Source organism: Solenopsis invicta, chromosome 16 (assembly GCF_016802725.1).
Source record: "Solenopsis invicta isolate M01_SB chromosome 16, UNIL_Sinv_3.0, whole genome shotgun sequence".
NCBI lineage: Eukaryota > Metazoa > Arthropoda > Insecta > Hymenoptera > Formicidae > Solenopsis > Solenopsis invicta.
The window spans coordinates 11,047,777-11,066,484 of NC_052679.1; the positions used below are offsets into that span (position 1 = coordinate 11,047,777).

Genomic DNA, 18,708 nt, shown 5'->3' on the forward strand with positions numbered 1-18,708 from the left:
CGTTTTTCCGAGTTTTATACAAAACTTTATCGCGTACCGTTGTTCAAGTGTACGTTGCGTTTTGGTGCGTGACGCATCAAAGAAACAGCACCTTATTTAAATAGCGATCTACACTCTGCGCATACTCAGAGACGGCTTACTCCGGTTCAACTGTTTATCCAACATCCCCCACCACCCGCCAAAGCCGACAAATTCGTCTCCCAACGCCCTTGGTGGTCGAGAAAAAATTATTCTCATTACTTTCTGGATAAACCATGTATATACAGGGGTTGTACAAAATAATATGAACACCTATTCTGACTCCAAAAAATAGACGTAATTCGAGAGAGTATAACTTTGTCAAAAATAATCGTAAAAAAATTAAAAAAAAAGCAATTTAAAGCTTAAAATCTCTAGTTTTGAAATTGGTAAGTTATTAAACAATTTACAGATTGTTTACAAAGTTACACGGATTTAAATCGAGACGTGTCAAAACTCAAAATATTTTACAAACTTTGGAAAGCTCCACAACGCGAAATAAAAATTGCACGCAAATGCGGTTTACAGCATTCAAAAGCGTGAAGCTTTACCTTTAATTTGCGTTTTTGATGAGCGCTGTACAATATTTTTCACTAAGTTAGGCAACGCTGAAGTAAAAGTGGCCTTTTTTTCTTGAATTTCTTCCTTCACTTCCTAGTGTAAAAAAATCTTCGAGAAAACTCAACTTAAATAATCGAAAGGTTTCGCCCTTTAAAATGAGTCCTCAAAAATCGTTTTATACTTCTTTTTTTATAAAGTTCAAATATCGACTTCAGCAAAGATTAAGTGAGCGTTCAACAGCAAAATTAAAAGATCACCTACAGTTACTCTCCAAAAAAGTGTGTAACATGATAAATCAACATAAATGATAAATCAAATGTTTTAAAACGCATTTTACATGTTTCTACATACAATTTTAATATCAACTTTGAAAACGTATACTGATTTTTTACGGAGCTATACGGATAAAAATAAAAATGCGGCCAAATTTATTATGTATTTATTTATTATGTAAAATTTATTATTATATTATTTTGCGAGTTTATTTGACATGAATTAAAAATCGCACACAAATGTGGTTTACAGCATTCGAAAGAGTGAATTTTTAACTTTAATTTACGTTTTTGTTGAGTGTTGTACAATTTTTATTCACTGAATTATACAACATTGAAGCAAACAAGGCCATTTTTACTTCAGTGTTGCCTAACTCAGTGGAAAAAAAATCGTACAACGCTCATCAAAAACGTAAATTAGAGATAAAAATCCACGCCTTCAAATGCTGTAAACCGCATTTTTTATTTCGCGTCGTGGAGCTTTCCAAAGTTTGCAAAATATTTTGAGATTTGACGCATCCCCTTTTAAATTCGCGTAACTTCGTAAACTAAATTTGTAAATCGCTTAATGACTTATCAATTTCAAAACTAGAGATTTCAAGCTTTAAAATGCTTTTTCTTCAAATTTTTTTTACGATCATTTTTGGCAAAGTTACACTCTCTTGAATTGTGCCTATTTTTCGGTGTCAAAATAAATGTTCATATTATTTTATCCAACCCCTGTATATACAGAATGGGGGAAAAGTACTGGAACAGCAAAATATCTCAAAAACTAAGTATTTTAGAAAAAAGTATTTCAAATAAAAATTATAGGGTTTCAAAAGATTTATTTACTAATATTATCAGCTTGACCTTGGATGGAATCGTCAAGGTGAGATCAAAATCACATTAACTTTTTTTAAATGGAACACCCTATTTTTGATTCCAGAATCTAATAGCTGGTGTCAAGACCTTTCCAAAATAATACAAGAAAGTTTATTTTCATTAAATACTTTCCAAGTTGTGAGCCTTGAAAGCTACGGTGTACTGTAACTTTCAAGCGTCACAAGTCAGAAAGTACTTAACAAAAATAAACTTTCTTGTAGTGTTTTAAAAAAGTCTCGAAATAAGCTACAAGAACATGATACAATATTAGTGTATCGGTAGTTCCCTAATTAAAAGATATCGGTACTTCCCTAACATTCTATATTTTATACCGCATTTTCTTGTAGTCGATTTCGAGAGCTTTCCAAAACATTATAAATAAGTTTATTTTCGTAAAGGACTTTCCGAGTTATGACGCTTGAAAGTTACAGTACATCGTAGCTTTTAAGCCTCACAACTCGAAAAGTACTCAACAAAAATAAACTTTCTTGTAATGCCATCCAAAATCAAACTGATAAAATCAGTAAATAGATCTTTAGAAACACTAGAACTTTCGTCTAAAACATTTTCTTGTGAAATGCAAGGGAACAGAAATATTTAAAGGTTTCCACACTTTTTGCACACCCTGTACACACACACGCGCGCACACGCGCACGCACGCGCGCACGCACGCGCGCACGCACGCACGCACGCACGCGCACACACACACACACACACGCGCGCGCGCGCACGCGCACGCGCACGCGCGCACGCACGCACGCACGCACGCACGCACGCACGCACGCACGCACGCACGCACACACACACACACACACACACACACACACACACACACACACACATATACAAGGTATCCCATTTTAAAAAACGTACCTCGATAATTTTTCAATGAAGTAGTTTTAGTAAAAATGTTTCTGACAAAAGTTGCTTAATTTCAAGGGGAACATAAAATAGTGTTATTAATTTGACCTTGAATACTTGCTTAAAAGTCACCTTTAATTTTTTAAATAAAACTGCATATTTTTTATTACATATTCTTGTAGCTTATCTCGAGACCTTTCCAAAATACTACAATTAAATGTTTTTTCGTTAACTATTTTTCGAGTTACAAGACTTGAAAGTTACAGTACCGCCAGCATTAGCATTACTCAAGGTGTACCACGTGGAGGTAGCTCGGTCAGATTTACACCTTTTTTGTGTTCAAAGAAAGATCGGAGAATGATTCAACCAGTCAAGATAAGATTGATCGGTGATCCAAATAGTCAAGGTAAGATCGGTCGGTGATCCAGTCAGTCACAAGATTGAACGGTGATCCAACCAGTCAAGGTAAGATCGGTCGGTAATCCTGTCAGTCAAGACAAGATTGATCGGCGATACAACCAGTCGAGGTAAAATCGGTCGGTGATCCAGTCAGTCAAGACAAGATTGATTGGTGATTCAGCCAGTCAAGGCAAAATCGGAAAAAATCCGGCCAGTTCAGGCAAGATTTTGAGAATTTTCTATCGTAATAAGTTCAAAAATTCTTCCTTCATTCTAAATACACAATTGAATTTGACGTTCAAAATTTCGAGCAATTTCTAGAAGGACAGTTCTAGGAATAAAAATGCAACAGTTTCTTATACGGTCTATCATATTGTCTCTAGTTGTACGTATTTCTGCGTAAACCACACTTTGTATAAATCCCCATAAGAAAAAATCAGGACATGTCAGATCCGGAGATCTGGGGCATCATTCAACATGTCCTCCAAGTCCAATAAACTTACGTGAGAAGAAATGGTGTAGAAGTTGTCGGACTCTCCAACTCCTGTGAGCTGGTGCGCCATCATGTTAAAATCACATGCGTTGTCTTGCCACGAGGTCTACGTCTTCCAAGAGAACTGGCAATTCATGTTCAAGAAAATGCAAGTAGTTCGCTGAATTAACATTTTCGCCAAAAAAGAAGGGCTAAATATATTGAATAGAGGAGGCTGCTCCGATGACCTTGATCTTGACATATGTTGTCAAGGTCATGACCCTAAGTAACGTTCAACAAGTTTTAGCCGTCGATCGCCCTTTGTTAAAAAGTCATAATCATAAAAAATTTATAAAAATTAAAAACGATAACTACACATATACTCACATATACACATAAAAATATGGTACAGAGAACGCTTGGACGGGGGAGGGGCAGAGCCCTTCCCCCTGCGCCCCTTCCCCGTTTTTTTTCTAACCTAATCTAACCCTATTTTAGTTGTAATTTGGCCAAGGATATCCAATTAACCACGTTGCAATATTAGATGTAAAATTAAACTAAATTTGAAATAAGAATTAGGTTGGGTTAGGAAAAATACGGGAACAGGGGGCAAGGAAAAGTTCTCTGTACCACACGTAAAAATTTTTCCTAACCCAACACAATTTCAAATCTAATATCATTACAAATTTCGACAAAAATAGGGGTACGTTAGGTTAAAAAAATACAGGGAAGGGGTGAAGGGGGAGGGGCGGAGCCCCTCCCCCGTCCACGCGTTCTCTGTACCACATTTTTATGTGTATATGTGAGTATATGTGAATATATGTGAGTATATGTATAGTTATCGCTTTTAATTTTTATAAACTTTTTATGGTTATAACTTTTTAACAAAGGGCGAGCGAAGGCTAAAACGTGTTGAACGTTACTCAGGGTCATGACTTTGACAACATATGTCAAGGTCAAGGTCATCGGGCAGCCTCCCCTATTCGATATATTTACCAAAAAAGGTTCCAATTAAGTAACCATTTACAATACCACACAACACTATAAGACTCCAGACGATGTTGGTGATCAATTGGACGATTCCAATGTGGGTTATCGTAGGACCAATAATGATTATTGTGTCGGTTTAGTTGGTCTGCATTATGGAAAATAGCTTCATCTAAGAACATAACAAATCTAAAAAATTGTTGATCCTGCCATAATATAGCCTGAGCCCAAAATTCAAGTCTTCGACGATAATCATTAGGTGTTAGTGCTTGAGTCAATGTTATGTGATATGGATGGAATGTATGTAAGGCCAAAAATCTTTAAGCTGTGCTTTTTGGAATACCAAATTGTTTTGTAATATCTCGTAGTAAAATATGTGGATTCAAATGCACCACAGCTAACACAAGAAGGACTCGAGGGTCATCACGCTCAGAGACATTAATACGACATCGTGGTCTTCTTACATTAGGACGCTGTTTTTCACGTCGTTCGACATCGGCAATCATTCGATCATTAGAATGACATCTACATGGTGCGTTCCATAAGTAATGCGACCAAATTCATAAAAAACTATTTATTGAATATATTTGTACCAATGGTTAGAAATCTTCAAAATAGCACCCTCCCGCATCGATACATTTTTGGAGGCGATGCTTCCAGGCCTGGAAGGCATCCTGAAAGGCCTTCTCCGGGATGTCCTTTAGAGCCGATGTCACATGTGCCTGGATGTTTGTAATTGTGCCCCAATGTTTTCCTTTCAGGCCTTGTTTTAAACGAGGAAACAAAAAAAAGTCTGCGGGTGCCAGGTCGGGACTGTAGGGAGGCTGGGAAACCAATGGGGTGTGGGTCTTGGCCAGGAAATCGTTGACAACGAAGGCGCTGTGGCTTGGCGCGTTGTCATGATGCAGCTTCCACGCGTTCTTGATGTCGCTTCGGCAACGTGTGACCCTTTTTTTCAATTTTTTTAGCACTTCCAAGTAGAAAGCTGCGTTCACAGTGGTCCCTGTAGGTACGAATTCATGGTGAACAATGCCTCTGACGTCAAAGAAGACAATGAGCATGGTTTTGATTCTGGATTTGCTCATTCGTCGGTGACTTCCTCTCGGCCCTCCTTGAACGACTTGTGCCATCGGAAAACTTGTGATTTTGACAAGCAATCACTCCCAAAGGCCTGCTGAATTAATGGCAACGTTTCGGTGGCGGACTTTCCAAGTTTAACGCAGAATTTGATAGCGTAACGTTGCTCCACAGTACGATCCATCGCGCCGTGTTACGTTAACCTCAAACGCGGTTCACGGGAATGCACGTCCTGACTCTCCTGCTGCTCGGAAGCGACCGAGACCGGGCGCATTTTGAAGCTAACACTTCCCTCCACCTTTCCCAACAGGTTAGAACACGCTGCGGTGTATCGTCGCGTCAGGAAAAAATTGGTCGCATTACTTATGGAACGCACCATGTATTAGGAAAACAATTATGATACATTCAAGCTGCTGCACAAGAATTACGATATTCTCCAAAAACTAAGAGAATATCAACAATTTCGTTCCTTGTGTAGTCTGACATTGCTAAAGTTACGAAATAAACAAAAAATTTTTTCTAAGTTCAATTTTCACTGAATTCGTGCTGTTGGAAAAAAGAGCCCAGATTCAATTTAAAGAGATATTACGATTCTTATGGATTATCGTTTCACACTGAGGTAACAACATTAGTTATTTGAATGGCAACCCCTTATTTCAACAGCAAGAATGGGAAAACAAATTTTGCGTTTAAATATATAATTAACTTCTATGATACAACACAATAAACAACTAGGCAACCTCCACGTACACCTTGAGTAATGCTATGCCGGCGGTACTGTAACTTTCAAGTCTTGTAACTCAAAAAATACTTAACAATAAAACATTTAATTATAGTGTTTTGGAAAGACCTCGAGATAAACTACAAAAATGTCATAAAAAATAATTCCATTTAAAAAATTGAAAGTGACCTTCAAGCAACTATTCAAGGTCAAATTAATAACACCATTTTATGTCTCCCTCGAAACCATGCAACTTTTGTCTGAAACATTTTTACTAAAAATGCTTCATTGAAGAATTATCGAGGTGCGTTTTTTAAAATGGGACACCCCCCCCCCACACGCACGCACACACACACACACACACACACACACACACACACGTACACAGAATGATTATTAATGAATGCTCCCACTTTTTACCATTTGAGCATGATTTACCGACGGGTACGTATTTCTAACATATTGTTATATTAGAAATTACAAATGCGTGGTCCGATGGTAAAAAGTGGGAATTCATTAATAATCACCCTGTATATGTTCATTGAGCATTCCATTTCACAGAGTTTCCAATCTCATTTATACTTTACATTGCACAGTTCTATTCACTGCACTTTTGATATATAAGTCAAAATTTTTATTAAGATTTTTAACAATAAAAGAAAGGTAGCCGATTCAATTTTATGATAGAAATTTAGTAATCTACAAAAATTTTCTCACAGGTAATCACAAAGAATGTTAGAATCACAACAATATTCAGAATGGTTCATATCCATGAAAATGATATGCCTTCTCACTCAAAAAAGTAAATATTTAAATCAGGAAAGTTAGGAAAGGAAGAACAAGTTTATCAGTGCAAAAAATTATTAGAAATAATTTTTAAGTTATCTATTCGCATTTGGAGCATTATTTTATGAGTTATTCAAGTGTAAAGTCTGTTACAATAAGCTTCGTGGGAAGTAAAAACTCATTACATGAAAAAAGGTATCTAAACATGTTTGAATTAAAAACAATCAATCACAACATGAATATTAATCAAACAATTTACTCATTGATGGATATTATAATTTCGCTTATTTATTTGATTAATTTTATATAATTACTGGGATTATGTTTTTCCCTGTAATGAGTTTTCACTTCCCATGAATCTTAATGTAACAAATTTAAGACCTGAATAAGTCATAAAATAATGCTCCACATGCAAATAGATGACTTAAAAGTTATTTCTAGTGCTGGGTTTGCGCTAATAAACCTGTTCTTCCTTCCCTGACCTTCCTGGTTTAAATATTAACCTTTTCGAGTGAGAACGCATATCATTTTCACGGATATGAGTCATTCTAAACATTGTTGTGATTCTAACATTCTTTGTGCTTACCTGTAAGGAAATTTTTGTAAATCGCTAAATTTCTAATCATAAAATGTTGAATCGGCTACCTTCCTCTTATTACTAAAACCTTTAATTAAAATTTTGACTTATTTGTCAAAAGTGAAAAGCACTGTAAAATGTGAAGTATAAATAAAATAAAAAACTCTGTAAAATATAATCAAATTGAAACACTATAAAACGCGTGATCAGTACAAAATTACCTTTTCAAAAAAAGGTAAAAAAAGGCGTCTATGTGTGTGCGCGCGCCTAAAAATTTTTATTTTTTTCAATCAAAATAATATGTATTAATATTTTCTACAAAATCTCTTATTCAAATCTAAGTGATATTTACTTAAAATAAATATCTTAAAATTGTGTAATCTAATAAAAATGATACACATTTCTTTAAAAAAATGTATGAAACCTTTAAGGGGGCATTACATCCAGAAAGATAAAAAAAATCGATTTTTTGATTATTACATATTTATAATGTTTAATATTTCGAGAATGTCTGGTGAAAATTTCAAATCAAAATTCCGAAAAATGATGAAATTATAGCCCGGATAGCACATTGGCGCGTCAAACCGCGACGCGCGCCGCTAAGATATCATGGTTAGACCACGGCCCGTCCCTTCAGTTTCGTGTCTAATATGTCAGTAAAGACGCATTATTGGAGTGCTGTGTTGGTGGCTATACTCAGAATAGCAAAAAAAGTTTTAACAATATAATTTGTAAAATAGCCTCTAAAACAATGCACAGCGGTGCTATTACAGTAGAAATTGCTGCAGACCTATTCAACGATGGTATAACTTCAATATTACGAATGAGCACTATGGGCATTTCTCTCGGACCAAATGCACACCAATATGCTACGCGCAAAAATGATCGCCGCATAGCACAAGTCGAAGTACGCGCATAGGAACAGACGAAAGCGCGAATACATCGGCGACAACAAATTAGACGATATGTGCATCGCATCTACTGCAGAGGACTTGTATTATGGTCCTGGAATTGACAACTCTGTGTAAGTTAAAAAAATTTCATGTTTCCTTAACAAAAACATATGTTGAATATTCAAACGCGTTTTTCTCAAAACAACATTTTTTAAACTGGTACCAAAAATATCTCGACAAGCACTGAACCGATTTGCTTGAAATTTATACTAGCTATTCTACACATAATTATCTATCGCGTATCAGAGAATTTTTTTTTAACCTCTTAGTTTTTGGGGGGGAGCGAGAAAACGAATAAATTTTGTCTTGAAAATTGCAACTTTAAGTTTAAACGCCCGCCATTTTGTTAAAACTTGATATTTTTGAAATCGGCCCCGATACGCCAAAGATATTATTATATATTTTAAGATTCCATAAACATTTTTTGTTTCAATTAATTTTTGGCGAAAGTACACTTGGTACTGTTTTGGGCAATTTTTTCGGGCTGCCTCTTTATGACACCTCCAATATCTGTCATTTTGAGCAATTTTTTAATAAAAATATCTTGAAGTTTCTTCAAAATATATATTTTTAACTTAAAAAAACCCAATTCGATAACTCCAACAGTTAAAAAAAAAAAAATTGCCATTTTTTGGCCTCCTGGGTGTATATGCCCCCTTAAAATGCGCCTATTACAAAGAAAATATACTTTTTCTACAAAAACCCAAGTAGTAGTATTTGTATTCTACAAATACTAAATAAATACTCAAAGTGTACTATCTTTGTATTTCAATTGAAAAATCTTTCAGTTTTTGTGAACCCAAGTGGTTGTATTGGATTGACAACTAAGTAAATGCGGATTTTGTCAATAGACATTCTTTTGTTTTGTCAACGTGTTCAAAGCACTTAACCTATATCGTTTTTTTGTTGTTTGGACTTTCGCTTTTAATTTAGTAAAAAAATTTTATCAATTATTAGGAGTACAAATTGAAAACCGCCGTTTTCCAGTAGATGGCGCCAGCGGTAAATGCTGGCGCCAAACGTTAAATCAAAAATTTTAAATGTAAGGTTGGGCATCTGGCAAAAATTCCTTATCATTGCAGTTGTGAATTTTTATCGGCGTTATATATTTTTTTGTGATCGAAAATGTCGAAATTTGTGCCCAATAAGCGTCATTTGCGGGAAGTTTTGCTTTTTGCCTTCAATTCGAAAAAATCTGCGGCTGAGGCGCGTCGAATGATTGTAAAAACTTATGGTGAGGCTTCCATTAGTGAAAGAACGTGTCGAGAATGGTTTCAACGCTACAAAAGTGGTGATTTTGGCATAAAGGACAAGGAGCGTCCCGGATCGGTGAAAAAGTTTGAAGGCGCAAAGTTAGAGGTATTATTGGGGTGAAACCATCACAGAACGTCGCTATCAAGCACAACTAATGCGTTTGAGCCAAGCATTGCAGGAAAAACAGTCACAATATGAGCAAATACATGAAAAAGTGATGTTGCTGCACGACAACGCTCGGCCACATGTTGCTCAGGTCGTTAAAACCTATCTGGAAACATTGAAATGGGACGTCTTACCTCATCCGCCATATTCTCCTGACATCGCTCCTTCAGATTACCACTTGTTCCGATCAATGGGCATCATCCAGGCGCATGGCCTGGCTGAGCAGCACTTCCATTATTACGAAGAGGCCAAAAACTGGGTCGATTCGTGGATCGCCGCAAAAGACGAGCAGTTTTTTCGACGCGGGATTCGTATGCTGCCCGAAAGGTGGGAAAAAGTAGTGGCCAGCGATGGACAATACTTTCAAGAATAAGTATGTAACCATTTTTCAACAATCAATCCTCAAATTTTGACAAAAAACGGCGGTTTTCAATTTGTACTCCTAATAGTTATTTAGTTTCGTTTTTATCCCAATTTAAAAATGGAAGAACAAGACGCGCATTTCAGACATATTTTATTGTATTATTTCCGAAAAGGCAAGAACGCATCGCAAACACACAACAAGTTATGTGTCGTATGGGAATAAAGCCTTTAAAAAAAAGCAGTGTCAAAATTGGTTTGCCAAATTTCATTCTGGTGATTTTTTGCTGATTTTTAAATTAGGGTAAAAACAAAACTAAATAACTAATCAATAAAATTTTTTTACTAAATTAAAGGCGGAAGTCCAAACAACAAGAAAACAATATAGGTTAAAATGTTTTGAACACGTTGACAAAACAAAAGAATGTGCTAAGACCATCTCTATTAACAAAATCCGCAATCACTTAGTTACCAATCAAATATTTAATTTCAATAAGTTTTAATGGAATATATAACATTTACAGTATAATTAGAGGCCAAGATAAGCAAGACAGTTGATTTAAATAATTCGTTAGAATCTAACAAGATTTCGAGTGCGGTACGTTTCGGTTTAACTTAACCTTCTTCAGCCGCAAAAATAACATTAAACTGTCATAATAAAGAATTCACACGATATATAGCGCATGTCAGAAAAAAACCATCTGTTGTAGATAACATTAAATTGTCATAATTAAGCATTCGCACGGTATTTAACGCATGTCAAAAATCCACCCGTTGTTATTATGTGTAAGAATGTATATAACTGATTCTACGGTGCCTCACGAGATCAGTCTAAGTCCTTGTACGATTGATTATCATGTAATTAATAAGTAGACAGAACCTGCTGCCCAATTGTAACAAACTAGACACAGGTTCTATAGTACAGGTATAGAATATTGTGTTAAGTTTAAGAACAATTTGTTGTTTGTTTTTGGGATGGGTTCTATTGGTTGTTCTGCGAATTTTCTTGGGTCTATTTCTAAGTTGATTATTTTACTGTTACCATGATCTGTTGTGTTTTAAAAAAATAATTTTGTTTTATTGTTTAGATTCTAATAAATTATTTAAATCAACAACTGTCTTGGTCGTCTTGGCCTCTAATTATACTGTGATTTATAATACAAGCGCAAAACTATATCTTTGAACATAACATTTAATTTAAAAGAATTACAGAGGAAACAGTACAAAATAAGAAAATTTTATTGAAATAAAAAATTTTTAATGCACAAAAACATGGCGCTGTTAGATAAGAAAAGCAATGAGAAAAATTGAATAATTTTTATACAAAACCTAATTACTACTATCTCTCTTATCATTAAAAATCGTCCAACCCAAGTGGTATTTAATTGAAAATAAATAATATATTAAAATTTTGTAATATAATTCATCCTAAATAATTTATATTTTAACAAAAATGAGAAAATTTTATTGAAATAAATAATTTTTAATAATCTTTATTTTTTTAATAAAATCCAAGTGGTGATATCTTAAGTTTAATTTACGATGTTACTTAAATGTTAAAGAAACTAAAGCTTATTTTGTAAATTGCTTTTATAACACATCCTTTACAAGTGTTAGACTTATTGCATTCTTTCTTATGTCTTTTCTGCTTTTTCTATCTAGCAGCGCCATGTTTTTGTTCATTACAAACTTATTACTTTTTATTTCAATAAAATTTTCTCATTTTGTACTGTTTCCTCTTTAATTCTTTTAAATTAAATGTTATATATGCCATTGAAACTTATTGAAATTAAATACAACCACTTGGGTTAAAACTGAAAGATTTTTTAATGGAAATACAAAGATAGTATACTTTGAGTACTTACTTAGTATTTGTAAAATACAAATACTACCATTTGGGTTTTGTGGAAAGAGTATATTCTCTTTATAATATGCGCATTTTAAAGATTTCATACATTAAAAAAAAACGCATATCATTTTTATTAGATTACACAATTTCAAGATGTTTTATTCTTTTTAACGCCATAGTGAGATAAAAATGATCATTTTTGATACTTTTCTAAGAAATCTGAGGTGATAGAGCAATTTGCTTACCAGATTCGTGTTCAGCGCGTAAAAATACATGGAAAATGGTAACTTTTATTCAAACAACAGAAAAGAAGTCTAAAAACGGCGCCCGGTGTTATGAAAAACCATCACTTTCAACCCTTTAAATCTTCGAAACCGCGCTTATGTTCATCTTAAAATTTCTCCGGGATTAATGTTCCATAATATTGTACTATTTGGTATAAAAAAAAGTTTGAAATTCGAGGTCCAAAAAATGGACCAAAAAACAGGTCTTTTTGGCATCAATCTTTATTTGACGATTCCACATTGCATTTTTTTATTTATAATATTTAAAAAAATTACGATATTGTCATTTAATAGTAACATTTTTAAGTTTTTATTTAACTCAAGTTAATTTAATCTTAATATAACTTTCAACCAAGTTAGTTTATTTCGTTCATGTAATTTTTAACATAATAAAGTAATTTTTAATTATTTTTAAAACCATTAATTTTAATTTAGTTTAAAAAACATGTTAATTTATTATATTCTCTCATTACCTACCGGACATAAGAAGAGAAAAGTTCTTCATTCTTGCAATTTTTTGGAACCAAGGGGATATTTCTAATATGTAACAATTCGTGACATCTATGAAGTGGCACATTATGTCCTCAATTCGGAAATCATTTAAATTCTGAAAAAAATATAGAAAATAAATAAGAAAATAATACTTTAATAAAAAAATTTGAATACAATTTTAATGAAACTTTGATTAAATTTCAACATTTTGTATCACTTTGAAATGTTTTAAGTGATTTCATCAAAAGAGTCATGCCAAAAAGACTTGTTTTTTGGCCCATTTTTTGGACCTCAAATTTTAAACTTTTTTTTATGCCAAATAGTACAATATTATGGAACATTAATCCCGGAGAAATTTTAAGATGAACATAAACGCGGTTCCGGAGATATAAAAGGTTGAAAGTGATGGTTTCTCATAACAGGTCGCCGTTTTTAGACTTCTTTTCTGTTATTCAAATAAAAGTTACCATTTTCCATGTATTTTAGCACGCTAAACACAAATCCAGTAATCAAATTGCTCTATCACGTTAAATTTCTTAGAAAAGTGTCAAAAATGATCATTTTTATCTCACTGTGGCATTAAAAAAATCCATTTCTATCAATCTAAAAATCTATCTAAAAAAAAAAATATATATATACATGTATAAAACAAAGTGAAACATTGCTTCTTGTGGATTTTTATCCCAGATTGAAATATGACCTTAGTTTTCGTCTAGTATAAAAACTCCTCGAAATAGACGAAGTTGAAGTGACATGTGACACTGCCTTTCATGGATCGAGATGCTTTTCTACTGAGAATCCCCTTGTCTCACAGATTGGGTTGCTTTTTTAATGTGAGTCCCCTTGCCTCTCATTATGGAGGGTTGTTTTGTGAATCGTAATAGATACATTGTATATTTCAGGATTGGATATTTGTATCCTATGATATTAAGCAAATACAAGGAATATAATTATCATTACATGATTGCATACAATTGTCATTACATGACTGCAATAAACTGTAGTCCAAACACCACTTTGACAAGTACAATAGTACTCATGAATACGTCATGTAACAAGACTTTATTTTTCAGGGTGCTTTATAAAGCATGCCTCCTCCCCTCCATAATAACGGTAAATAGTAGATCGTTTATTTTCTAAACAATGAATCAATACAATAAAATATACCCTCAATATTATATAAACTTCAGCCACGTATTTTTCCTTATGCAATATACCCTGACTGGAAATAATCACTTTCAACCCTTTATATCTCCGGAACGGCGCTCATCTTAAAATTTCTCTAGGATTAATGTTTCATTACATAAAATACTATTTGGCATAAAAAAAGTTTAAAATTCAAGGTCCAAGAAATGGGTCAAATTTGGCATTACTCTTTTACTAAAAATTTAGTAATTAATTTAATTTTAGTAAAATGTCATAATTACAAGATTTTTCATTAAAATTTCATTAAAAACTTGTTACAAGTTCAATAAAATATTGTGGATTTATCATTACAAATGTATACAATTTTTTGTTTCATCAAAAATTCATTACAATTTCAAAATTTTCTTTTGATAAAACTTTGGATGAGCTACCTCACCCTCAATAAACTTGACTTTTACAGACTTTTACAAAAATTTTTTTTACTAGAGAATTTGATGTGTATATTTATTCACTATTCATAAATTTCACATAAATAGTTAATTGAAAATTTTTAACTAGCTGAAATCATAAATTATTCAGTTTAGAATGTTTTACATTTATGATCTAAACTTTATTTTTATTACAATAAAAGACACCAAAGTACAGTACTCTCAAATAGTCAAGTAATCAACTATTAGTGGGCTAATAAAAGTAACTGCAATTGTTGGCACGTAGAATTAATAATTTTATTAATTTCAAAAACGCGTTTTTGTTAATTCTACGCACCAACAACATGATTACTCTTATTAGCCCACTAAATAGTTGATTACTTTATTTTTGTCATGATAAAAATAATTGACTTTTTTTTGTAAAGTTTTAAAATTTCAATAAAATTTGATAAAATTTCTATTACATTTTGTTGAATTTTATAATTGTTACATCTTGACAAATAATTGCCAATTTCATAAAAAATTTATGTGTTTCAATAAAATGTAAGTAATTCATTATCTGTAATGTTTTGTAATTTCATAAAAAATTCATTACAATTGCAATAAAAACTCATTATTTTAGAGTATTAATATCTTATTATTCAAATTCCATTACTTTTACATTAAATTCTCATTAAATTTTTTATTAAATAAGAGAAACAATCTTTTCAAAATATCATTAAAATTTCATTGTACATTAATTAAAGTTTCATTAAGTTTACTAAAATGTTAAATTTGCTGAAATTTCATTAAAATTTCTATATAGGATCAAAATCTTGTGACCAATTTGAACAATTCAGGCAACTAACTAATGTGATTAGTGAATTCTGTTTAACAAGTAAGACACCATTTTCTAGCATTGTAGACATAAGGATTTAATATATAGTGAATTCAGTCACTTAAACTACTTGTTAATTAGTGTATATCAAAGACTATTACATATAGAATATCTAAATACAATAGCATAATATAATCAATTTCCAATGAAATAATATATAAATATTCTATTAAATAATGCGATAGTATTATTACTGGGTATTTAATTATTTAAAATATTTATCTGCTTTTGCATTGAACTTTGCTAATTTCATGTAGTAGTTTTTAATATGCACCAATCTGATGTAATAACTAAATTTGCCAATAAGAAATTGATTGTATACTGATATACAAAATTATTTCTATCTTAAGAATAACTGACTTTTTGGTCAGTGTTTTATTAAAGGATTAAAGTTTTTTTACTCAGTATGGAGTATACTATCTATATGTAAACACTGAATCTTTTATAACATCTTGTAGATTTATTACCATATTACCATTTTATAATTTTTCTTTGGTACCTTTAAAGCCACTGTTAATTCCATGTTAAAGGAAATTGTTTTTGTCACCACTTTAGCTGTATACATATAAATATCATTGTTTAACCATTTTCTATCAACATCTTTAAATGTTATTCCTGTCACTTGACTGGTAATTTCACACAATTTAGCTGTGTACTTGGTAGACAAGACTTCTGATGGTTTTTGATCGTCATCGTCGGAAGGCAGTATGCTACAATTATTGGACAAATGGCAAAATAATAAAAATGAAAGGTTTAGTTACATATGATATTTAACTCAATTTAGTTAATTACGTGTTTAAGTTAATTGATTCTTGAGGACGTCCGTATTTTTCTTGGGTCTTTAATCTGTCTTTTAAAAAAATAATCTTTTTCAAGAGTTTTTCCTTCCGTTTACACAATTGTATTATTTCTTCATTTTCCATTTGTCATTTGTTTATGTTACTGTATAGGTCGGTTTTATCGATTTTGGTAATTGTTAAGAATACCTACTGCACCCCCGATTTTAACGAAATTAGTCTCATTCGACGCGTTTTCACTCAAAATAAACAAATCTGGCAGAAAAAAGTGTCTCTCTGTCCCGCGAACCGACCGTTTGTTTTCTGTTCCTAGGCTTGTTTTCTATTCCTGCACTAGACTGCACTGGAATGTTCCTTCTTGTTTTCACTAACTTTCAAATATATATCTATTTCACTTTAAGTGCACACTAATTCAGGGAGTTCAGGAACAGAAAACAAACGGCATGTTGGTTCACAGCCGTGCTATAATTTATGCAGACTATTAAGCCCGTATCAGACTACGCATTAAAGATTGAGATTGAAGATTAAAAATTGAAATTTGACCAATCAAAACAAGGACATTTTAACTCCTTTTATTTGGATTGGCCAAAGCTCAATCTTTAATCTTCAATCTTCAATTTTTAATGCATAGTCTGATACGGGCTTTAGCAGTTCATATTTATATAGTCTAATGCCCGTTTCCTCCAATGTGGTTCAACTTATAGCGTTTTTCATTGGGAAAACTAGTGCGCACTGAGTGTGCACTCGCCGCTGGTAATTGGACGTTTCGGTTCGCGCGATGACGGTGCCAACGGAAACGCCCAATTATCTGCAGCAAGTGCACACTCAGTGCGCACTAGTTTCCCAATGAAAAACGCTATTAGAGTTCATGTGAACTTCGTTCAATTTTGAACGCAGTTTAATTTTCGGTCAACTTATTTTGCTTTCCTTCAACTTTACCTTCGTTCCGATCAACTGAATGTGCATACACTTCGTGCGTGTTAACTCAAATCAAATTTGTGTGAAGTAATGTAATTGGTGCACAGCTAATAGGCTTGTTTTCTGTTCCTGCACTAGACTGCACTGGAACGTTCCTTCTTGTTTTCGCTAACTTTGAAACATCTATCTATTTCATTTTAAGTGTACACTTATTTAGAGAGTTCAGGAACAGAAAACAAACGGAATGATTGTGACGGAAAAAGAGAAAAGTTGGGCAAAGTTGGGTAACTGGAATTGAAACCGCGGCGGCATAGGTAACGAACTCCGGAAAAAATCTGGACGGCAATAAGTTTTGAGGTAATTAAGTAAAAAAGTTGAAAAATATTTAAATAATCTTTAATATTGTGAAATATTAAAAATAAAAATTAATGATATTAAAGATAAATATTAAAGATATTTTATTTTGTCTAATGCCCGTTTCCTCCAACGTGGTTCAAAATTTGAACCCAGTTTAAACTCCGATCAACGACATTTTGCGTTCCACCAAGTTTTTACTGAAGATTCAAATGAGTTAAACGGCGTTCACTCTGAACGCCCATTTTTGGCCGGTTAAGGGCCACTTTCACCAACGCCGATTAACTTAATCGCTGATTAGTCTATCGGAATTGACCATTCGTATTTGTCGTTAAGTAAAAACGACAAATGCGATTAGTCAATTCCGATAGACTAATCAGCGATTAAGTTAATCGGCGTTGGTGAAAGTGGCCCTGATTGGTTTGATCAGCGTTTAAGCAGAAGACAACGCAAAACGCTGACATTTGAGATTGTTTGAAGTTATGCATATTGTCATATGTATTTATTCTTAGTTTTGAAGTCATTATGGCATATAATATTTCATCATCATTTGATGATGAAGATATAATAAGATATATAAATAAGAGACCCAAAAGATTTAAATTACGTATGAATTATTTCGAGAATTTAGACGAACTAAAATTTAAAATATCTTTAATATTTATCTTTAATATCTTTAATTTTTATCTTTAATATTTCACAATATTAAAGATTATTTAAATATTTTTCAACTTTTTTACTTAATTACCTCAAAACTTATTGCCGTCCAGATTTTTTTCGGAGTTCGTTACCTATGCCGCCGCGGTTTCAATACCAGTTATCCAACCTTGCCCAACCTTTCTCTCTTTCCGTCACAATCATTAGCTGTGCACCAATCACATTACTTGACACAAATTTGATTTGAGTTAACACGCACGAAGTGTATGTGTACAGTCGTGAGCTAAAAGGTTGTAACACATTTTCTTTGATGATTTTTAGAATGGCTGTGTTCCGATATAACTGCCAGTACTGGCAGTGGTGAAAAATCCGTTCCGTTATGGTACGCAGCGCACTGCGACAGCATCTAGTAACATCAATGACGTCATGAATGGTAGCCATATTGCCACTGTGACTACTGCAGCTTCCAAGGGCTGTGTTCCGATATTAACTGCCAGTACTGAAAATGTATAGTATATGTGACGTGAACTATAAATTTTCAGTACTGCCAGTAAAAACGGAACACAGCCAAGGTGAGGT

The 18,708-nt window shown here is 33.1% G+C and overlaps 1 protein-coding gene across 3 annotated transcripts in view; it reads right to left on the reverse strand.

Moving 5' to 3' along the window:
* LOC105197600 overlaps window positions 1-16,534 on the reverse strand; it is a 46,565-nt gene extending 30,031 nt beyond the window's left edge. Inside the window, exons 1-3 of one of the 3 annotated variants that reach the window (XM_039458994.1) lie at window positions 16,196-16,533; window positions 15,879-16,113; window positions 12,938-13,067 (exon numbers count right to left, since the gene is read on the reverse strand). In XM_039458994.1, the coding sequence (XP_039314928.1) occupies window positions 12,938-13,067; window positions 15,879-16,113; window positions 16,196-16,326 (496 nt within the window). In that variant the 5' untranslated portion in view covers window positions 16,327-16,533. Of the gene's footprint in view, window positions 1-12,937; window positions 13,068-15,878; window positions 16,114-16,195 lie in introns of all 3 variants that reach the window. The other 2 variants (XM_011164060.3, XM_039458995.1) reach the window with 2 other exon arrangements.
* Between the last annotated feature and the right edge of the window lie 2,174 nt (window positions 16,535-18,708).